The 23,419-nt window shown below is 45.0% G+C and overlaps 1 protein-coding gene across 1 annotated transcript in view; it reads left to right on the forward strand.

Annotated features, from left to right (window-relative positions):
- Positions 1 to 361: 361 nt before the first annotated feature.
- The window catches only part of mybpc3 (myosin binding protein C3), a 49,340-nt gene continuing 26,282 nt past the window's right edge, over positions 362 to 23,419 (forward strand). The window contains exons 1-14 of the mRNA XM_088612120.1: positions 362 to 520; positions 4,938 to 5,204; positions 5,961 to 6,035; positions 7,260 to 7,346; positions 9,182 to 9,330; positions 10,175 to 10,292; positions 10,998 to 11,046; positions 13,883 to 13,942; positions 18,269 to 18,292; positions 19,131 to 19,294; positions 20,124 to 20,256; positions 20,410 to 20,412; positions 21,117 to 21,241; positions 21,785 to 21,890. Of these exons, the coding sequence (XP_088468246.1) occupies positions 496 to 520; positions 4,938 to 5,204; positions 5,961 to 6,035; positions 7,260 to 7,346; positions 9,182 to 9,330; positions 10,175 to 10,292; positions 10,998 to 11,046; positions 13,883 to 13,942; positions 18,269 to 18,292; positions 19,131 to 19,294; positions 20,124 to 20,256; positions 20,410 to 20,412; positions 21,117 to 21,241; positions 21,785 to 21,890 (1,385 nt within the window). The 5' untranslated portion in view covers positions 362 to 495. The remainder of the gene's footprint in view (positions 521 to 4,937; positions 5,205 to 5,960; positions 6,036 to 7,259; positions 7,347 to 9,181; positions 9,331 to 10,174; positions 10,293 to 10,997; positions 11,047 to 13,882; positions 13,943 to 18,268; positions 18,293 to 19,130; positions 19,295 to 20,123; positions 20,257 to 20,409; positions 20,413 to 21,116; positions 21,242 to 21,784; positions 21,891 to 23,419) is intronic.

The raw sequence follows: 23,419 nt of genomic DNA on the forward strand, positions 1-23,419 counted from the left end.
GCGGACTGTGACACTCAGGAGGGTGGGCTGCTGGAAGTAGAAAGGGGGGTTTGTGTGAAGTCAGCACTGAGAACGGGTCTCAATTTGTTTGCCTTATAATCTTAACAGAGCGTTATTGGCATGGAAACGGAAAAAAAAAAACACGGAGAGAGCAGACGACTCCGCTGTACTTTGTTGTCTATATATAACTCCTTGTCCTGTCCTGTCCAGTAGCCAGACATGTGGATGGGCTGCTGGCTGGGGAGTTTTAAAATATTATTTTTATTCAAGGGAGGGGGGAGGGGTGAGTGAGTGTGTTGGGGAGGGTGGGGTGGGCTGTTCTTTATCTCTTGACAGGGGGGAGCGGGGAGCCCGGGGGGGGAGGGGGGGGGGGGGGTGATGGGTATTTCAGCCTCTCTCTGGACATGGATCTGGAAGATTTACTGAAGGCCGGTGACACACTGCCTGGAGTTCCTAAAGACTGTCTGCTGAGACTCAGGAGGTCCCTTCCCCAGGATGCCAGAGCCTGCCAAAAAAGCAAGTAAGACACATTTCTTTTACTGGGTTTACTGGTTTACTGGGTGCAATGTCACAGCTTCAAAGCAAAACATCTTCTAATTAAATGTAACGTACTGCATCACTATCATATACAGTATATATATAAGGAACAAGTAAAGGTTTATTCCATGTTTCTTCTCTTTTCAACATGGAATACACCTTTACTTGTTTCTTTGCAGCCTATGCATGCTGACGCAGTTCCCTACTTGAACTACACTATATATAAGTGCAATCTTATGTTCCACATAGGACCAGTAGGATATGGATAAATAAAAGTATGCACCACTGTTCACACACATACTGTGCACAGTGTATGCACATTTACACGTTCACAAGTTTGCACGCTACACACGTTTAAGTGCTAACTCGGTCTGGCTGTTTCAAGGGATCGTACCTTTCTCCCTCTTGTTTTACTGGTTTAGTGACACGCGCTGAGATGCAGGGATTGCACTCGGCGGCCGCAGTTTGTGCAGCTTGTGTTGCTAAGCTTGCAGTGTCACCGTTGTTTGTTAACTCATTTACACTTCCTTAAAAATGTTTCCGGTGAAGGGGGAGGCAGGTAACCTCAGAGGGGCAGCACAGCTTCTGTCTGGTGCTGGAGCGGTGAACGACAGAAAGCTCTGAGCCTCCTGGGCTTGCACCAGAGTAATGTGTTTTCATGCCAGATTGTGAGCAGGATCACCTAATTTAGGCAGAAGTTCATGGGTTCTGTATCATAAAAATGAGAAAGTTTACCTTACGTTCAAAAAACAAAAGGCGATTAAAATTGAGGTTGTGAACGAATACGACAGAATCGAACACTTCACTTTAACAGTGAACCAATTATTGAGTCGTGTCTGATAATTAATTATCAATTTTCCCATTAACTATGGGGCAGAATTAAAATTATATAATCATAAGTGGACTGTGAGCAGAATTTCTGTATGTTGTTCAGAACTGATTAAAAAGATGTTTATGACATTCAAACTCCAAAAATGAATAGAAATACAAATGGTACAATAATAAATACTGCAATAAAAATACATAATCCATGATTTAAAAAGTATTGAATGTTGCCCATTATTATCATTGTTATTTTATTTTCACACTACTCTTCCTGTTATGTCCTAGAATAGTTTGTTTTTTGAGAGCACAGACATATGGGCTATCTTTCAGTCCAACCCAACTATTTCCGACTTTTCATCAGCTGTTAGTGTCACTGGGACACATCACTCCAGGACATAAGTGTTTCCAGCTTGAAAGCCAGTTATTTTTTGCCACTCTTGGAAACATGAGGCATTTTAAGGAGAACAATCTCCCCCATGCTGTTCCTCCACCCCGCTTGCTCTGCGCGCAAAAGGTCACACATTCTTGACACAGGGCAGCGGGGGGCATTACAGATGAGGATGACATCATTGTTCCATGTCGTGAGTACCATGGGGGCCGGTAGACTCGATAAGCAGTTAAGGAAGCGTCCGGGCTGAAACGCTTTCCAGGATGAGGGAGGAGGAGGGGGGAGCCATCAGGATTGACAGACTGTCTTGCACCATCGGTCAAGAAAAGCAATGCATTCTGGATCCTTTGAAATGCCGATGTTCTCCTCCCACAATGCACAGCAAGGCACTAGGACTGGATAATCTAACCATTGAACAGGAAAGGTATGACAGGTTGTATTAGTTGGGCAGGACAGGGACCTACAGCTCTGGTCTCGCAGAGCCACTGTGCCTTTGATTTTCTTAATTTGCTGGAATCAGCCAATGTGAATTAGAAATTGACAGGACTGACGCGGTCTAGACGACACGCTATTGGCTGATTGTGACCAGGATGCTGAGAGTGGAAGCGTGTCATTGGTGGAGGGCTATCAGGGCTGGATGGGGGGAACCAGTGACACCTGGGACCTGCCAGATGCCCCTCTCCTCTGTTGGCACTAACTACCCTATGGGGGGCTGCGGTGGGCGTGACGCAGGTGGCAGTGATGCATTCGCGTGCGCTCCAAGCAGTAGAGGAACTGCAGCCGCAGAGCAGAGCTGATTGAGAACTGGGTGGACGGACAGTGGTAAAACATTAGCTTTTAAATAGAGAGCGGATGTTGTCTTTACCCACTGATTGAAAGCTGCCATGAAGCCCAAGGAGACGGAGCTCTCAGGAACCAGCAATAGAGCCAGGTACAGGTCAATTGTTAGAATGTGGCAGTGCAGAGCTGTGGTTAGGGCAGTTAATTCCAGATCACAAGGTTGCGGGTTCAAATCTCAGGTGAGACACAGCCATTGTACCCCTGAACAAGACATTTTGCTAAAAATAAATGCCCCACTGGCTCTAAAATAAATGGTTCTTATGGTTGCTATTGTAATATTGTAAAACAGCAAAGGTTTAGTCTTATTTGCGCAAGTTGAACATCACTTACATCATCAAAAAATCTTTCCATAAATGTTCACTGTACACTGAATGGAATTCCAGCAAAATAATGAGCGTTTCCAAGCTTTAGCATTGTGTACGCAAAAGCCCTTAGTCCTTCCTCAGAAACACAGTAAACCTTTATTCAGCTGGAGAGATGCAGTTCGTTTGCCAACACAGCATTTAGAGTGGAGTGTTAAGACCCGTGCCATTTGGAGCACGCCGCAAAATCATTGCATGTGATCTTTCAAAATGTTCCAACATAAGCTGTAGGATCTGGGTGACCCACAGAAGCTCATTCATGCTGTTTCCAACAGAGATTTAATTGCAGTCAGATGCTGCATAAAACTCTGCTGCACCAACTCAAGGGAAGAAATATGTTGTCTTTATTTAGTGAAACCATATATTTATTTGGAAACACCTCTAATATAAGAAAGTGATACAGAGCACCTGTCTAGGAACATCTTCTGTTGCCAGAGCGGATAAACATTAAAACCTTTGCTTCTTTAACTAGAGGTGATAAACACTGGGTCCAGAAGTCATTTACAGAATATAATGTGTAGCTCTGCTTGAAAAGAGAACCCATCAGTTTCGAGATTCAGCCTTAGATTTAAGGTACGGGATTTGAATCCTGTTTGGATTGTGAATCAAAAGACAGACCATCTCGAGTGCAGACGGCTATTATATGCACTTGTGCTTTTCAAATGACAGTGTGCTTTGTCATCTTCCATTTAAATACACACTGTACACTGTACAGTTGTTAATAACAGAAGACATATGTGGAGGGCATGGTGTCTAAATAGGAAGGTCACAGTGGGGAAAAAATCACTTGAATGTACAGTATGGCAGAATTTCCTCTAGAACACTATGTGCTTCAGTGTGGCTGACGTAATCTTCAGTTGGATTTCTGAAATGAAGACAGTTCTGTTTGTGTGAAGCCTCTTCAATCATCGTCAGAATCATCAGCCTGTTTATTGCAACAGGTTGGAATCAGGGAGAAAAACATGGACTCGAGTTCCCACCAGGGACAGAGAATTAGGGCTACACTTTGATAATGAGGTGAGGCCAGTCTTAATACTGCTGGAGTTGGGGAATAGCATCAGACCCACAGTTAGGTGATTCATAGATTTCCTGTTAAAAGGGAGAATACGGAATATACTTTTTGCAGTGTTTGATTAAACTATGTGAACAATGAACTGATGGCTCAGAGGAGATGTAGTTCAATATACTTATTGTGCATTCGATTTGCGACAAACTTATCTTTATATCAGTAGCTAGGTATTTGTAGTCTTTTTGTGAATTCTGGAGTCGTAGTGTCAGCAGAAATGCACAGATGGCATGTTCAGCTGCAAGTGAATGTGTGGTTTACACTGAAAGATTTCAATGAGTTTCAGTCAGGTGGCTGACAGTCTGTGGAGATGGTGTCATGACCTGCTGCCAGGCAAGGAGCACACACCTGTCATGCTGTTGATGCCTGCAGAGATCCACAGAGATCCCTTCTTGCTCTCCAGCTGATGTAATGCAAATCGTCCGACCAAGGGCCATGAATTACAAACACTCATGTGCATAAGACATAAACATACCTCTTTAAGTGTTTGAATACAGAGCCCCAGGTGTTTTCTGGGGGTAGTGTGTTGTATGAAATAAAAATCCAGTTATGAACCAGCAGGGTCGGATTTAACCTACTTTGTGGGATCCTTGTCTTTTTTTTGGGAGTTTCAGTAAAACTCTGTAATCCTGGAGCACACTCTCCAGGGCCTATGGATGGGTACAACACTTTCAGTGCGTCTTGTTGAAGAGGTATCTGATTTGATGAGATTCTCTGATCCTTTTAAAAGCAGATACAGAAAAGGATGTCTGAAGTTTTGGTGAGGCCATGAGTGCATTGTCTTCACTAGAAAGAAAAGCCCTCCTTTGATAAATAAGGGTTTGGCTGCAGAGCCAGAGAAAGATGGGAATGGATTGTAAATTCAGACGATATCAGAAGGAAGCCGGCACATTTTTCTCGCATTTATCCACTGTTTTAGCTTCTGCGCTCACGAAGAAGCCCAAGGGCGCGGAGGCAGTGGTGGGCGGATCAGTGGTGTTCGAAGCAGAGACGGAGAAGAAGGAAACGAAGGTGAAATGGCAGAAAAACTCCGTTGACATTGTCGAAAACGACAAATACGTCATCACCGCGGACGGGAACAAGCATTCCCTCACCGTTAAGAACGTCACCAAGGAAGATGAACTCGTTTACGCATTGATTGCTGGGAGTTCAAAGGTTAAATTTGAACTCAAGGTGAAGGATCAAGGTGAGTCATCATCCGAAATCCCGACGAAAGTTCTGGCTCGGTTTTGCATGACACACATTTTGATTTGCTGACAGCCTTAAAATAAATCTTTTAAAAAATCCACAGTTCAGATGGACCTGACCCGGAGATTGTTGGAATAGTCCATCTTAATTATTTGGTAATGTCTAAATTATTTTGAGAACCATTTTAACATGATGGTGATATGAAGAATCATTCAAAAGTCAATCTTTGTTGCCGTTCCTGAATTTTTGGATTGATCTGAGACAGTTAATGTTGAGAAAGCACTTTGATGACAGGTCATCTGATGTGTCAGGTCTGATGATATTGGGGAATTTATTTCACGATCCTTTACAGGGGGGCGGGTTCCTGGCAGAAAATTCAGTTGCGCAAAGTCTCATATCAATCCGTTCTAATGACCTTGACTCGGATTGCAAAATTCATTTCCATCTGTGTCACTGCTGCCGAGCTGCGCTGATAATTATAAAGGCATTTTCAGTGTGGTTTTCTGTTGTCTTAAAAATAGAGCATGATATCCAATATTATATATATATTATCTGGGTAGTACATGTCAGCAGATATTTCTGTGGACTGTTGATCGCTATCCCAAAAGCTGTGCAGGGTTAACAAAATCTTAAAGCCGTTATTTGCAGAACAGTGAATAGAAGAGGCCAGTTCTGTTTTGAATCCCTAAAACCTTCCTTGTCTGCAGACAATGCAAATGATGTGACACTGCATGCATGCTCTGCTCTTTCTCAGAGAAAGCGGATGAGGGCGCAGCCATCTCTCCACCTGCTCAAGAACACCCGGCCCAAGAGGGCAGCGAGCCCGAAGGTGAGGAAGGAAGAGGGGGAATCGGGGGTTCCTCATTATTCCTGACACCCATGTAGAGGTGATGCATCTGAAAGGACCCCCCAAAACACATTACACACAGGAAGGCAGACACTGAGGTGCGGCACCCTGGTCTGGGAGACTTGCAGCAGCCCCACTGCACCTCAGATGAGCGGAAAAGTTCTAAGAATCTGCTTCAGCCCTTCAATTTAGGGGGAACTTCAAGAGGGAGGCCAGACTGAGCAAGCCCAGAGATGAATGTAACCAGGACAAGAGGGGTAAACACCCTAACTCTTACAAACAGCGCCCAGAGATCTTTAACAACTCATCAAGGCACTGCCTCACCCTGACTTCCACAGAGAAGTTCATTTTCCCCCTAATTTAGTATGTTTTTGATGCTTTGCCTTTTTTTTGGTGAAGTTGTTCGGTAGCCGGAGTGATCTCTGTTATTCAAATAAAGAGCAAGGTCCCAGACCCTCACTGTCAGTGAAGCTGCCTTAGTTATCATACAGCTATGAAACTGGCATGTGGAAATCAGACAGAAAACATGATGCGTGTGCCCATTTAGGCGTAGGATTGCTGTACCCAGCTCCATTAAAATCTTCTTGGAAGCCTTTCGTTTAGATCAGGGCAGCTGTTTGCTGTTTGTCAGCACGCAGTCAAAAAGACATCAATTGACAGCTTGTTCCATGATGTCGCCCCGGACTGATTTAGTACAGTGTGTCAGAAGCTCTCCACAAGAGTCTGCCAGAGTCAAAGGTTGAGCACAAGTGGGGTGAGGACCAGCCTCCAGGAGGCACATTTTAGGTCAAACAAGGCTTTGAAAGGAGAGGGAGTGCTAAGAAACCGTGCTTTTCACCCTGAAACCCTTCCACTTATACCATCCTACTGTTAGCAAATAAAAAAAACAGTTGCTCCTGTTTACTGAGCCGCATCTTCCTTTTAAGTAAAAGACATAATTCAAGACTTAGGTTGTCCTCATTCTCGGGTCATATAAGGGAATGCAAAACTCATCTCTTAAAGATATCTTTTTCTCTACCGCTTTAGAGCTGTGGATGTGATAGAAACCCTAGCTTCTCAAGGCAAGGATGTTCAGGAGAAGAGTCAGTAACTTGGGGGAACATTATAAAAAAAGCTGGACTGGCCTTGTGTTTTCATTCTGCCCCGGTCAGCTGTCAGAATGACAGTCAGTAATCCTCCTCTGCTCTTTTCTGAATCTCTCTTCAGTTCTTCCGGACAGTCAGCAGCCTGACACAAGGCAGGATCTGACCGGCCTCTTTCTTGAGAAGCCCCAGAGTGGAGAGGTGACTGTGGGTAAGGACCAAGTGCCCATCTGGCTTGACAGACAGTGCCGGATTTCCCATTAGGATCCCGCCTACGAAGGAGGGAAACACTAGTGATTAACGAAAAAACGTGCTGAAACAACGTGCTTGCGATCGACTCTAAGTGCTCCAGATCAATAATCCTACGTTATCTAGCAGCTGTTCTAGAAACTAGAAGTATCAAAGTGATGGTCGCTTGACTCGCTCCGTCAATCATGTGGTTTAGCATTAGAATAGTTTAAAGTGCATCATGTCCATCAACATCATTCAATTGGCGTTTACCTCTCTTTTTGCACATTTCGGACTGAAAGTGCGTAGGGCCTATGAGCACCAAAATCCAGCCCCGTTTACATACTGGGCAGCTTTGGGCATGAACAGAGCAACAGAAAGGCTCACTGAGCTCCCCAGAGGAGTGAAGAACTGAGCAAAGAGCCACGATCTATCTCATATGCTCAGAGGGGACTCCTGGACCCTGATGTGCACATGCAAAAAAATAACAGCGCTATCAGCACGGTTACAAAAAGGGGACCTGATCAGAGAGACATTTGCTCCTCATTTTCACATCAGGGCCTCAATGCCAATCCATTCTTGGGTATTCCTAGAGTACATTTAGCCAATTATTTGTTTTTCTCCAGAAAATCCATCAAATGGATATTTTGAGTAACTGGGGCAAGAAAGAGAATGTAAGTGAAAGATCATCTCTGAAGCCTCAGCTGCAGAGCCAGGCACATCATCCTTGCTGTTCTGAGGGGAAGACGGTGATTTAGAGACAGCCCCTTCATTTTTGTCTACTGATCAAGTGCATCTTGTCCTGCTGGGAGCCAGGTTTTTTTTTAGTTTAAAGAACTGAAAGGCTTAGTCATCTCTTTTCCAGGCTTTGTTTCAGCCACAAGGAAATGAAAGAGAGAGAGAAAAAAAACACTCTCCGTTCATTCCAATTGAAAGGTCCTTAAAAAGAGATTAATTTTCAAATCGGAAAACATCTTTGTGTTAGTTTCTGTTAACGATCGGGGAGCCCACGGACTGCGACAGGTGAATTTTCATTGGCTTTCCGAGGAAGTGGTGGGGATAAACCGGACAAGTAGTTCTTCGTTTGGCCTGACCCTGTCTTCGCCAGCAGACCTGTGACTTGGTTCGATTTTCATCCCATTACAAGCCAAAAGAAAATCAAGGAAAATGTACTTTGAGTTGGATGCAAAACCCGCCAATTGGTCATTCGCAATTGAATTAGTGAAACTCTAGAGCAACATACCCTACAAAGAGAAAAACTGCTCAACTTGTCCAAATGTCTTACAGGTTAACTCATGGCCAGGAACAGTACAAGTGCATCATCAAAGGGTCTTTCTCATTTTTGTACTTCTGTAATGATTTATTTATATTATCTTATCTAATCTTATATTGTCTTATTTAAATAAGTGAATACATTAACTGAATTGCTTCTATGCTTTATGCTGAAATGCTTTACAGTTGAGAACAATTACAAAGTTTGGACAGGTTAGGCCTGATTAAAATGCCCCAGTTAAGCCTAAATTAACACAATGAATGTGTTAATTGAACAATCGAATGCTCGTCCTCAGATCCAAAGTGACAGTTGACTTAACAAAAACCTAGATATTTTGCTGGAAGTGATTGAATGCAGGACTTCCATTCCCTTCAGCGAAGATCACGTTTAGTCATCACAGTGCAACCATTTCAGTTTGCTGTAGAGACAGATAACTCTTAAAAGCAAAACACTCTGTTAAGCACAAAAACATACACTAAAATGAAATGTTCAGGACGATCAAGGAACTGACCTGTTTTAACGCCTTGTGTTACCTGCGCGCACAGGTGAGAATATCACGTTCACCGCCAAAGTGGGCTCCGCCAACCTGCTGAAGAAGCCCACCGTGAAGTGGTTTAAAGGGAAGTGGATGGACTTGGCCAGCAAAGCAGGCAAACACCTGCAGCTGAAGGAGGTCTACGACAGGAACTTGAAGGTCAGGGCTGTTTCTGCTGCGTCCCACATCCCCACTATTCTGCGGGGCAGAGCGTGGTGCCGTCCCTTTGAACATCTGCTTATCAAATGAGTCTTCCCAGCTGGCACAAGTGCTGATGGGGGGTGAAATCACAGCTTCATCGCTTTCAATTTATTTTTTTTAACGTTATATACAAAGCTCGGCTTTGTCAGCTCTGGTAAACATCATTTAAGCCGTTAGTCTCACAACCTTTTTTGTACTCCCTAACGCTTAAGTGGGTTTGCATGGTCTCTGAGCTGTATCTGGGATGTCCAGTTCTGATCCTTACTGGTTCTAATTCCTCCTGAGTCAAAAGTAATTTCTCATCCCCACTTTGTACTCTCCCAAGGTGACCCATTAAAGGAGATAATCTGAGGGCCTGCTGTTCTTGATGGGCAGCGTGATGGCACTGTGGGTAACTCTACTGCCTCACAGCACTTGGTATCCTGCGATCAATTCGGGCTGTACTGGGGCTCCTTCTGTGTGGAGTCTGCATAGTCCTCCTATGGCTACATCAGTTTCTTACCACCTCCCATAGACTGGCTTGATTGGCATCTCTGAATTGTCCCCCTGCGTGCACGTGGGAGGGAATGTACTGATTGAATGGGTGCTGCAATGGACTAGTGTCCTGTCCACTGAGTTCCCCCACTGTCTGCCCATTGCTGGGCAGGCAGAGACTCAGTGCAGCCCCGCATTGCAGCGGGTGATCAGAGACAGAGGATGGAGGGTGGAGTATTGAGGGTTCACCGCAGCCTCGCGCTGTGCTGGGAAGGCGTAGCCGTGTTACAGGCAGGATGGTGTGGCTCACCGTGGCGCTGTCCCTCAGGTGTACACCTTCGAGATGCACATCATCGGGGCCAAGGCCAACTACGCCGGCGGGTATCGATGCGAAGTCTCGTCCAGGGACAAGTTCGACAGCTGCAACTTTGAGCTCATCGTGCACGGTGCGTAGCCTTTGACCTCGCAGACCGGCCTCCCGCGCGCCTCTTGGGTCCCAGCCTGACTCGGGGGGAGAGGCCGTGCAGTCACTGTGCCGCGGAGCGCTTGTTGTTGTTGTTGTTGTTGTTTCTGCGAACCACATTGATTTTGAAATCCAGGAGCTGTGACTCGGCTGAAAAGGCGATGCCCTCTTTCACTCAGGAGCCGTCTCGAAACCCATCGCAAACACAGCCATGCCTGTGCCTTTTCAGCCACCCGCCCTCCAAGTCAGTCAAATAATAAATTCTCCCTCGACGTTTCAGCACCGCCACTCGTGCTCATTCCACACAAGATTCTGCCACAACTTGACCCCAGACTTTGTCAGCTCGGGTAAACATAACTTAAGTCGTGAGTCTCACAACTTTTCTTTGTGCTCCCTAACAAAGTTTTTGCATGGTCTCTGAGCTGTATCTGGGATGTCCAGTTCTGATCCTTACTGGTTCAAATTCCTCCTGAGTAAAAAGTAATTTCTCATCCCCACTTTGTACTCTCCCAAGGTGATCCATTAAAGGAGATAATCTGAGGGCCTGCTGTTCTTGATGGGCAGCGTGATGGCACTGTGGGTAACTCTACTGCCTCACGGCACTTGGTATCCTGCGATCAGTTCGGGCTGTACTGGGGCTCCTTCTGTGTGGAGACATTCAAGCTGTCGTCTTGTGCTCTGTCTCTAGAGGCCCGCGCTGTTGAAGAAGTGGACATCAGAGCTGCTTTTCGACGCACGTAAGTTCACATTCTGCAGCCGCCGGTTCTGAACCTACAGCCTCACACAGTAGAGCAAAGCTCACGCGCCACTGTCGTGGGAACAGGAATCCGAAATCGAGGGCTAGAGAAGCAAAATGCATTTAAACCGAAGAGCAAGTGGCACTGTTGTTTTGTTCGAGCGCTCGCTGTCTTTACGACAAACCGCTGTCCTGTGCTGCGAATAATTATGTGGAAATTACGATTTGCTAGGAGCATTGGACCAGGAGGGAAACGGAAGAGTGGCCCAGGCGGAAGGTAGTATCATGTTTGTGGGACAGCCTGGGCCATATTTGCAGACTTTTCAGCCTTGTGGGAGGCCAGCACTGGCTTGCTGTTTTCGTCTTTGCTTTCTCAATGGAAAAACAAAGAAGTGCTACTCGTCCTCGTCTCAAAATTTCTGGAGATACCCCGGTCCCCCAAAAAAGTTTAACTTTATTGGCTTTTCTTCAGATGTTATTTTTGTAAAATATCCGTAGCTTTGTTTCCAGTTTAAAAACAAAAGCAACAACTGGGAAGAAAATCTACAGCAAGCTAAGCGCTGCAGTCTTTTCAAATATGGCCCTACGTCCCTCCCACCCCTGAAAACACAGGCTGGGGAGCACGAGAAGAGATAGTTCCTCTTTTTAGCTTAACGTTGCAGGCGACGTTTAATGATAATCTATTTACCCGAAAAAAAAGCAAGGACAGTAGCAAAAAATGATATGCAAATAGAAGTTGCACAGTGGCTTTTCCGGTCTCTTCTCGGCCCCTCGGCTGCCTGTTTTCCAGAGATGGGGGACCAGCTGCACAAACGCCCCCCCCTCCCTCTCGGAACATGTGCTCCAGGTTGACTGTAAAACCCCGAATGTGACGAGACATCGGGGCTTTCAGTGAAAACCGGTTCTGGGACGGCTCAGTGTGATCTTTCGAAGTATTCATTGCATCACCCGGTTGCAGGAGTTCGCAGAGAGCGTACTTTATTTTAATCCCAGCGCCACACGGCGAGCACAGGCCCCCTCGAGCCTGTGGACACGTGCTGGGGCTGTATTACTCGAGATTAAAAGAAAAGCCCTGTGTCTCCTCCAGTCCATTCACTCCTCTCCACGTCTGAGCACTTTCATCTGTTCACTACTGATGGCTTTTTCTCCCTGCAAAGTTGGAAACAGTTTCAAAGTTTGTACAGTTATTGGTGCCATTTTTTTCCTGGTGTGCATTAGGTTTTTAAACAAGGCATTCTTTCACTTAAATCCATGGAAGTATTATTGTATTTTTTAAATGAATTGTTCTTTCATTCTGCTGAAACTGTTTTTTTTTTCCCTTTACAGTAAGAATGTTTCTGAGGCCAGCTCAGAGCAGCCATTTTTTTCCATTTGTGCTTGTGTTTTTTTTATAAATTATGATTTAATTAATCTGTCTCATACGAATAGACAGCAGCACAGTGTGGCAGAACTGTAATCATCTCCGCCGTGTAAGAATATATAAGAGATTTATGTCAGGCCAATGTCAGAGGGGTTCTTTCTGAACATGAAATGGGTATTTTGGACACTGCTCAAGCAATACAGGATCAAATACTGTGTAAATTAGAAAAAAAAAGCATGACATGAATTATTAGGAAAAAAATAGTAAAACTATCAGTAATTCCTTGAAATTTACCAAAAAATACTTGCTAACATTCCAGCTACTCTTTGTAGGTGTTTTTCTGGCATTTTTTCTTTTGTTTTTTTTCCCAGCGAGATCCACAGCCCTCAGTACAGAGCACTTTCATCTTTAACTCAGTGACACATCTTCAAATTCAGACACAAAGTCTCATGTATCCAATATCTTCATGTGAGGGAGAGACCTGAAACGTCCCCAAGGGACTCTGATTTCATTTCCTCCGCCTTGGAAAAAAAAAGAAAAAATCCCTGTTTTAATTTTAAAAGAAGGATGTGGTCGCCCTAATCATGTGATGAAGACTTTCATTTTAGAAAATACAAAAAGTGCTTTCAATTCTGAACTGGTACAGTCCCTTACATGAAGACTTTTAACACAAACTTCTTCTAACACAATCCCTGTTCATGATCTTTGTAGTTTGTCTCCAGTGAAGTGGAGTTCTAAAAGCTGCAGAACACTGAAAAAAGTTAAAGTCCCAATGCTGGTGACTTGTTTGATTGTCTTTCTTTTGTATTCTGCATTCACTTTTCATAACACTAACACTCGTGTTCTCTTTCACACAACTGTTTTTATCATTATCATAAAAACACATTATTTTCATATGCTTCATGTATTAGTAATGAACTTGCTGTGCTGTTATATACCTTGTGGTTAAACAGATTTTAAGAAAGATGGCATTCAGTGTAAGCTGCAGAAGGCCCAGGTATATCTTGAATGAATTGTATGAAGTAACATTCATACCAGAGTATCAGAGATGTGAGTTTCCTTTTCCACTAAAGATTGGTACCAGGGGAGAGCTTTTAATAAGGTTTTCCTGCCCTAGTCACTTTTTTTGTTTTGCTTTGGCGATCCATTTTTGAAAATTGGCAACTAATTTTTCCATTCTAGTATCTTAGTTCCTTCATCTTGTGTCTTGGGAGAAAACAAAATCTAAGCCATGTAAGCTGTGAACTGTATGATCTACACCGAAACCCCTGTCAAATCTGAACGGATCAGAGGCTAATGTGTATATTTCCACGAATGTAGAGAAATCAAGTAGCAGAGAGGTCGATCGGGGTCACATTTAATCGCCGGAGTCCTGCGCAGTGAGTTGGTGGTCCTTCTGAGGGACAGAGCAGGGCGGCAGTCCAGTAGGGTGTTTCGAGGAGCCTAACAGTGTGGCCACTCTGATGTTTCTCCACAGTAGCTGCGATGGAGGAGAGGAAGCAGGGGAACTTGATTTTAGCGCTTTGCTGAAGAAGAGGTGAGTGCAGGGCTTCTTTCATGCTAGGCTGGGAGAACAGACACACTTCCTAAATGCTTAGGAAAGCAGCGAGAACCTTCACCCACATGAAGAGGAGGTTGGCCTTGCTGATCACACGAAAGAAGGATATGTTCACAAAATTAACTAAGAAATACCAGCATAATTTCATAACCTCAGAGTGATGATATAGCAATTACTTATTTTGCATTTAAAAGGATATTCCTTGCTTCATGTCCTAAACATTACCAGGAGAGGGCAACAGATGAGGGTGAAAAAAGCAGTACTGTATGAAATAGCAATAAATTATACTGGAACTATATCCGTCTTTCTTTTGATATTTAAATATATATACAACACATGATTTGCGTTATACAGACATTTCTATAAATCTGACCTCTGAGAGCCTCATTTTCTCAATTACAGTGTATGTTCCTCCGATTGCATTATTAAATACTTTTTTATGGCTTGTCTTTTCTCATGCTGATCTCTCCTGTGGACCGGTGTCCTTTCTCCCTCCTCGGCTGGACCTTTCACCCCTCCAGAGAGTAAGAACTCCAGATCTCTTCACTTCACAACAACACACTAACGGGGAGTCTGCATGGCATGGGCTGAGTGCCGCTACTAAAACCCGGCTCTGGAATAAACCCAACTGGGTTGGAGTCACTCCTCTCGGGAACATAAGAGGCGACTCCTACAGGAGGAGGCTGTCAGGCCCATTTAGGCCCTCTGGTTGCTGGTAGCTAACAGATCTGAGCATCTCTTCCAGCTGTTTCTTGAAAGAAGCCAGGATATCGGCTTTGACAGCATGGCAGTGTAGAAACCAAGAGATTTGAGCCTGTAGTGTCCATTCGTCAAGCCAAGCTTTATTGTATGCATTCAAGGAGCAACACATTTGAGGCTTATTGATGTATTGCTCAGAGGGGATATGCCTCGACATGGCTTATATATATTTTTCTCTATGCCCTCCCCCTCCTGTCTTTGAGGTACTTTCTGAAGAAACTCAAGGACTCAGAGAGCAATTAAAACATTCCTTCCTTATCAGGGAGTTTGGTACAGAAGATGGGAGTTTAAGACAGAGAGGGAGAAGCATCTGTGCTAAAGCAAGCGTGAGGGTTCGAGTTTAGCATGTGGATTCAGCAGGAGTTCACAACTCCTACCACTATATAGGTACAGAATAACATACAGATTCTGCTAGCAGAGTCCATCAGCAGGGAAACTGCTTGTCCCCCACTCCCCTAACAACTTGTATACACAAAGCACTGCACTGAATGATTACAGAAACCGCCTTACAGTCACCTTCATTTCCAGTTGGATGTACTTATTAGAACATTCCCAAGTTTCAAAAGAGGGCCATGAGCTCACTTTTGCTCCTCGTGGATCTCTGACCTCCTAGAATTTACATTAGCTTGACATTCCCACTGCTGTCCGCTTTCTTTTCTGAAGGCGCTATCGTATCGCTCACCCCCTGTGTGCCCTGAGCCACTGTTTCCCCCAGCATGCACTTGCTCAAGAGTACCGAGAGAGTGGTAGTGTCAACGATACCGTGTTTGTACCTCGTCACAACCATTGGCAGTAATAGAAAAACACATGTATGTTCTCTCTGGGTACATCATTGTTAGATTACACTGCATGTGATCTTTTCTCCTGGAGAATGACAGTAGGATATTTTAATATTTTGCAAACAGATATTCAGACTCTGACATTCTCAGTGAGGCTCACCCAAAGAAACGGTGCAAAGTCCCTTTCTTCCTTGTTACATACTGTCTTGTCTGAATTTCAAGCTCTCAGAAAAAAGGAGAAATTTTGAAATAGGTCTGACATGTCCGATATGACTTTTAAAATAACCTTCAAATGGCATTAAAGCTCAGCGTTGTGGTAACCGATAAGGACTTTGTTTCTAGTAAGCAATGGCTCTATTAACTGTCTGTTCGTGACTGTTAAATCAATGGCAATTTTATTATTTTTGGAACCGGAGTCAAAGGCTACCTCTGTCCTATTATTTTTTTTAATTAGCATAACATGCCAATCCTACACATTTATAAGACGGAAATAATGTAGAAAAACCTGTGACTTGGACTATATGAAGCCAGACTCTTGTGTGGAGTGCCCACAGGAAGAGGACAACAAACAAATGGAACAATTCATCAGAAAATAAGTCCTGTAACACCGACCATGTTGAAATTGGTACCTGTAACAGCTTCTCATTTCAGGATTGGTGAGGAATTTACAGATCCTTCCATTCATTTTTTAACCACTTTAGCTAATTCAGGGGCACGGGAGAGCTGGAGCCTATCCCAGCAGGCAACGGGTGTACGCCAGGATACTTCCTGGACAGAATGCCAGTCCACCGCAGGGCACACACAGACACAGGCACATTCACACCACAGCCAGTTTGCCTACCAGCATGCCTTTGGGCTGTGGGATGAGACCCACACAAGCCCGGTGTGGACATGCAGACTCCACACGGACAGCCCTCCAGGAAAGGAGCCCAGGGCCCCAGTACTTACCACTCCACCACCAAGCCGCCCAGAACTGATAGGTTTCGCACTATAAAGAACCAGCTGCAGCAGCTGCAGTCCCTGACTAAAGTGTGCGTATTATCTGTGAATAGGACATATACACTGGATTTTCTGGTACAGGTCCTGTGATTTGCCCCTGTAACTCATCTCACCAGTCTCACCAGTCTCACCAGTCTGCCAGCTCTGCAGCTCACCATTCCTGGACCCCTGTTCTTGTACTGTTGTTTAAAGAACCATGTCTAGACACCATAAGGCAATGTATTAAAGCTCAAGGGCTGGCACAATTGGAGGTTTGGTTTTACCTGATCCTCTCTGCGATAAGCTAACCAGAGGATGGTGTTGTACTGTTGAGGTGTCGGCTTTCGACACCGTTAACACTCTGATAAAACGGCCCGTCACCACACAGACACTGGCCCCTGAAGCCGCAAGACGCCCTTTCCAGAGCATGCAGTGAGCAATCACACAGGAAGTCGAAAAGTGCTTTTGAACTACAACCGATTGTGAGGTGCATCTACAGGACCTTTTATAGTAGGTGTAACACTTCAAACATCTTCAACCACGCTGGTCCAGGCCTGCACACACTGCACCGTGATGCAGACACAAGGTTTCATAGATTTTTTTTAGTTTTCTCGAATCTATTGTAGTGTTTTAAAATAATTATAGATAAACAATAATGGAATGATTAGGATGCTCTTAACTAAAGATGCAGCACCCTCTTCATGGCCAGGTACCAGAATGAAAAAAGGATTAAAGGATAATAAAGAGTTCCTTCTTAATGAGGGGGCTGTGGGTGATTAAGTGTTCAGCACTGCTGCCTCACAGCACTGGGGCACTGGGTTCAACTCCAGACCTGGGGTGCTGTCTGTGTGGAGTTTGTATGTTCTCCCCCAGTTTGCGTGGGTTTCCTTCCACAGTCCACAGGCCTTCTGGTAGGTCTCTTAAGTGGCCTCTTCTGGGAAAATCAGCCCTGTTGTGAGTGAATCTGTGTCTGTGTGTCCCACCTCATGCCCATTTCTTGCTGGGACAGGCTCCAGCTCCAATTGGACTAAGTAGATGGAAAACTGCTGGATGGATATTTATCAGGCTAAGTCAGCTGAGACCAAACCTTGATTTACCCATTGGTACAGCTTTACCAGGGCAGCCTACATGATATACAGTAAGCAGCTCAAGGACACAGAGATGGTGTCACACCTGTGCTCCAAGTGACAAGTCCAGGCTCCCAACCACTGTGCCAGACTGCTCATGCAGGATCCTCTTTCAGGACTCCACTATCTCCTCAGAGCACAACTCTCATCACCTCCTGTTTGCAGCCAGCTGCCCCCTCAAGTCCCGAACTACAGCTGGACTGTTGCTCTCTCTTCCCTGTTTCTGGGGAAAATGTGAGCTGGGGATCGATCAATCACACAACATGCCTTTACAGGCTTTATGGACTGTTGCCATCTTGTGGTCTGTTGGTAATGGGCAGGGGCCAGTTTACATTCCTGTTTTTCCACTCTTCTGCCATGTTGCTTTTCCAGTGAGATGATTAGTTCAGGCACGTGGTGGAGATGTTTGAAAGGCACTGCCAAGTGCATCTCCTAATTGGAGATGTATTTCTCCCAGGAGAGATGTATGACATGATCCTGCCCTGCATGCGCACTGCATGTTTCAGAGCATGCAGCATGACTGTCAGTGCTTGGACATACATGTATCTGGTGAACTGTAAAGTGTGGCCTGTTTGGTGCAGAGATGGGAGTGCGTGCATTAACAGCTTCTGATTTGTTTTGCCGTGGATGCTGGCTGCCTTCTGCGTCTGTCTTGAGCGCAGCAGTTTTTTAAAAGCCTCAAACCGGTAAGAAAATGTTCTTTGTTTCGCCTTGCTCAGTGTGCTTTAAATAATGTTCTCTGTTTCGGTCTGGCCTGGCTTAGCTTTATAAGATTCTGCCGAATGCTTTTCAGTTTTGCCCTGAAACGAGTTCAATTCGTGCTTCATTTCAAAATCTCAAGGACTTGTTTTAAAAAGCTTTTTGGTCATCTAACACCTTTAGCTGTACATATATTGTAACCCAGGGATTTAGTAACATTGGAGGACAGGTAAACCACAGATGTTATACGTTTTTGCTAAGTGAGTATCTAATATTTGCTAGTGAGGTTCGAATAGTACCTCTTAGTTATTACAGTCCAAAGACAACCAGTGCAGTAGGTAGTCATTTTAGAGGGGCTGTGCATCATGTGTTAAGTGTTCTTATGTCATTCAGATATAACTAACACAGGCCTTACAGGTTTCTCCTGTTCTAAAGCAGAAAATAAAAATATTTGTAAGGATGTAATAAATGTGTAACTACACAGACTTGTGTCCTGTCTATACGACACATCAGTTTCTTACAGAAAGAGTCCATTGACGCTGTATGCCGGAAATACTGTTTTCCATGCTGTCATGTGTCATTCTCTGCATATCATAGTAAATCTGCGGTGTATCTCAGTTTTTATTTAAAACTGCTGTAGTTGTACTTTTCAATTTGCCCTATTTGTCCACAAGGAATGTAACCTGAATTTACAATCCAGTTTTTAATCCGTGTGACAGATGCAGTTCCAAAACGAAATGTGTGTAGATGATGAGATGACTTGCGCTTTCCTGACCTGCAGCAGGCAGTGAGCTGACTCAGGGACCGGTGTCTCCTCTCCCCCAGAGCAGTCCAGGTGAACGCGCAGCCCGAGATCGACGTCTGGGACATCTTGCGCAAGGCGCCGCCTACCGAGTACGAGAAGATCGCTTTCCAATACGGCATCACGGACCTGCGGGGCATGCTGAAGAGGCTGAAGAAGATGAAGAAGGAGGAGAAGAAGAGCGCCGGTGGGTTTTCCGGGTCGGAACCGGCGCCGAGCCTGGACATGATGAGGCCGACACGTTTGGCACCTCGGCACTTTGAGCAGTACCGGTCCCGGCGTGTGTCAGCCCAGCTGTCTGGAAGACATTCCCTTTCTTCTTTTCTTCTTCCACCACTAGGAGATCGATTCCTTAACCATTTGCATGCATGGCTGGGTTAAGGTCTTTCCAGGCCCTTTGGTGACTGCATTTCTGCGGGTGTATCAATTTATAAGGGCAGATGAGTGATCACAATTATCCTGAAGATTTTTCAAACAGCATATCCCTGCTATATACAGTTTACAGTACAATAAATATACTGTATATAGAAAAGGATCTTTGTTAAAGCTAATAAAAGCACACGGTCATTTTTTCATAGGCTCTAGGCACAGGGCCTACTATCCTACTGGATAATATGGCCCTTTTCAGATGTAGTTCACATGTAGTTCACATGTAGTATGTTGCCAGTGTGAAATAGTTGCCCTTTATTTTTGGTAAACCGCAGTTACCCCCCAAAAAAGTTATGACCTGAAGAAATTACCGCAGCTATTAAATTGTGCCCTGCCAATTTGATTCGTGTTTCATGCCCCCGAAATTGTCCTGTGGAGTCCGCTAACGGAGACAAGCTGAGGTTCCACTGTCTCATTCACAGGCTCTAGACCTCCAGTGCTCGCCCCCGACCTCTGCACCTTCTCGTTCATCAGTCTCCCCTCTCTTTCTCTCTGGCTTCATTTTAACATATATACAGTATGCAGCAGGTACTCTAGGTCTGCAAAAATAATAGCTCATGAAGTGTCACTGCTGGTTGACATTGCAGCTTTCCTGAAGAAACTGGACCCTGCGTACCAAGTGGAGAAGGGTCACAAGATCAAATTGGTCACCGAAGTGGCCAACCCCGACGCAGAGGTGAAGTGGCTGAAGAATGGCCAGGAAATTCACCCCACCGGCAGGTAGGAGACAGAGGGCACACGTGGCATCGTTCAATTCTTCCTTGCATCTCCACCTGTTCTAACGGCTTTTCTTTTCTTCTTCCTGTTCAACCCGCTAATGTTTGAAAAACAATCCGATGGTGCCACGCCGGACTATGGGACTTCCATCCACAGCAAGTAGGGAGCATTTTATTTGCTATTTGTGTGTGCGCTGACATTTTTGTGCTGTGGTATTGATTGCGGAGATCTTTTTTTTTACTGAGAAAAAGCCAGATGTTATTGTTTGGGTTTAGGGGTGATTATGAGAACAAGATACTGAACTTTCCTCGAGATATGCCAACGTGTGAAAGGCGCTTCGATGAAAGCAGCAAACTGGGAGGATTTCAAAACGGACTGCGCTGAACATGTCCCACTCGGGCGGTGTCTGTCTGACACCCCGTGAGACACACGGCAGAGCTGACCAGGCAGGGAAACCAGTCAGACCAGTCAGCCCAAGCGAGACATTCCAGTTGGAGTAATACATCGCTGCCGAAAGAAAATGAACACTTACCATCAGAATTGATTATTTTCATGGCGAGGCCTCAGTTTTCAATGTATTGGAATCTTTTTAAGGTGTGAATCCATTGTGTTAATAATAATATACGCCGCTCCCATCTCTGGAAAAGAGGTTATGTAAAAATGCTAGAATTTGTCATGTTTGCGCAACATTTTTGGATGCAACAGACAGAAATGATTTAACATTTCAACACGGGAAAACGTTATTTGACTTTAAAAAAAAGAGCTGGTTTCAACTGCAAGCGTGACTCGCTGGAAGATTTTTTGTTCGAAGGTGAGTAGCAACGATTAGTCTGGTCAAATCTCCCCTTCTGTCGGTCCAACAGGTACATCTTCGAAAACATCGGTAACAAGCGGATTCTCACCATCAACCACTGCTCGCTGGCGGACGACGCTGCCTACGCGTGCGTCATCGGAGACGAGAAATGCGTCACCGAGCTCTTCGTCAAGGGTGCGACTTTTTGAACCCCTCAAAAATTAGTCTATGACATCATGGTGAACGAACTGATCAGCCACGACAAAGTCTTTAAAAGACACAAGTTCTTGAAATTCAGTAGCCGATGGAACAAGGGTTCACTAATGTTTAGTGACGACCTTGATGTCAGTGTGTCTTTATCAGTCTTACCGGGAGCTGAATGCTAACTGGTCTGCAAAAAACCCCAGAAATATTAGCCAAAGCAAGCTCTAGGACAGAGCTCAGCAAAAGCAAGCAGATCTTGCCAAATACAGTATTTAAGCTGCCTGTAGCCTGTGTACTTTATATGAAATGAATTAAGCAGTACAGATTTTTGGTTAGGCAGACATGTTTCTGACCCAAACCCTAAACCAGGCTTCTGGTTTGTGTAACACTCAAGGTTATAGTTAGTGGACGGCAATGGGTACTGTGAAAAGATACATGGACTGTCAAGGAGAGATGCTCAGACAGTTTTTAAGGTGGCAGGTGAAGGCTGTTGTTGTTCAGGTGTGAAGCTTTTTTCCCCCCTCTCCCTCCCAGAGCCCCCAGTTCTCATAGTGCGCCCCCTGGAGGACCAAATGGCGATGAAGGGCGACAGGGTGGAGTTTGAGTGCGAGGTGTCTGAGGAGGGAGCCCATGTGAAATGGTACGTTGGGACAAAAAAAACCAACTGGGAATGTAGAATCTTCCTGTTCGGAAGGGGAGCTGGAGGGCAGATAAACACATGCCGGAGGAATACAGTACATTTCTTTTCGTCCATTCATCCATTTTCGAAACTCTTTATCAAGTCGTGTGTCGTGTGTTGTGGGGGAGCCAGAGTCTGTCCCGGCAAGCAACAGGCGCAAGGCGGGGTACACTCTGGATGGGACGCCAGTCCATCGCAGGGCAGACACACACAGACGCACTCACGCCAGGGCCAGTTTTCCCAGAGGCCTCTTAACCTACCAGCATGCTTCTGGACTGTGTGAAGAAACCAGTGCAGCTGGAGGAACCCCACATGAACACAAGGAGAACATACAGACTCCACACAGACAGTACCTTTGGAAACAAACCCAGGGCCACAGCTCTGCAAGGCGGCAAGGCTAATGACCATGCCCCTGTGCCACCCTGTGGCTTTTCTGACATCTTGTAACGCATTCAAGCTATTTAGCTGTTGCTACATGATTTCGTTTTGGTAGCGTTTTGTCAGTAGTGGAACTTTTTATTCACATTCTGATCACTCCCTTTGCTTTTGACCGGATGTGCTTTGTTTTCAAGAAAATCCAGGAGACCGTAAACTGGGAGATAAGGTGAGATCAACCTGAGAAAAACGTGTGACCGGTTTTGCTTTAAGTTTCCTGCCCGTACATTCGGGAGCCAGGCCTCGGCAAATGTAACAGACCCAGCACGATGAATTAACGGTGTCTGACTGTTATCAGGAAAGAAAATCCCAGAGGATGGAAACGATTTCAAGTTTAACTCTGTTCAAGTTACAGAAAACACGAGCGAAGTAGTGTCCCCAAGTTCCTTGGGCAGTTTGTTTTCCCAAATAAAGTGCACATTCCTATAATGTCCTGTAGATGGCACCTGTGTTTCTTGACTTCTTTGGCTCTCAGACACCTCCCTAATTCAGGCTGTTGCGGATTCATTCTATTTTTTGCCTGTGGTGGGTTCTTATCTGCCAGAAGGTCAGCCTAGCTTTTAAAACAGCTTTTGGTTGCTGTCCTTTCTGAGCAGAACGTCATTATTAAAAGGAGCAAGCAATAGAGTTATTCCATGCTGAAAAGAGAAGAAAGAAAACAAGTTTCCGAAACGTTGTGTTTTCTTTCTTCTCTTTTCAGCATGGAATAAACCTATTACTTGTTCCTTTGCAGCCTACGCATGCTGACACAACTCCCCACCTGAACTACGTCATTATTAATGTGTTTTAATCGCTGAAAAGGCAGTGGTGGTGGGGTCCTTTCATCTCATGGCAGCATTTGGAAAACGTTCGGAAGAGGATTGGATTTGACTTTCATGCCGTCAGTCCGGATAACAGGCCCAGCCAGGAGTGCAGTACTACTTTCAAATACGTATCCCAGAGTTCCCCGGGCCAGGCGTCTCCAGCTCCACGTGACACCACCCCTCTGCCCAGACATCCCCCCCCGCCAGGGGGCATTCAGGTGGCGTCTGTGTGAGATCCTGGGGGCAGGGGTG

Source organism: Lepisosteus platostomus, chromosome 18 (genome assembly GCF_059453375.1).
Source record: "Lepisosteus platostomus isolate fLepPlt1 chromosome 18, fLepPlt1.hap1, whole genome shotgun sequence".
Taxonomy (NCBI): domain Eukaryota; kingdom Metazoa; phylum Chordata; class Actinopteri; order Semionotiformes; family Lepisosteidae; genus Lepisosteus; species Lepisosteus platostomus.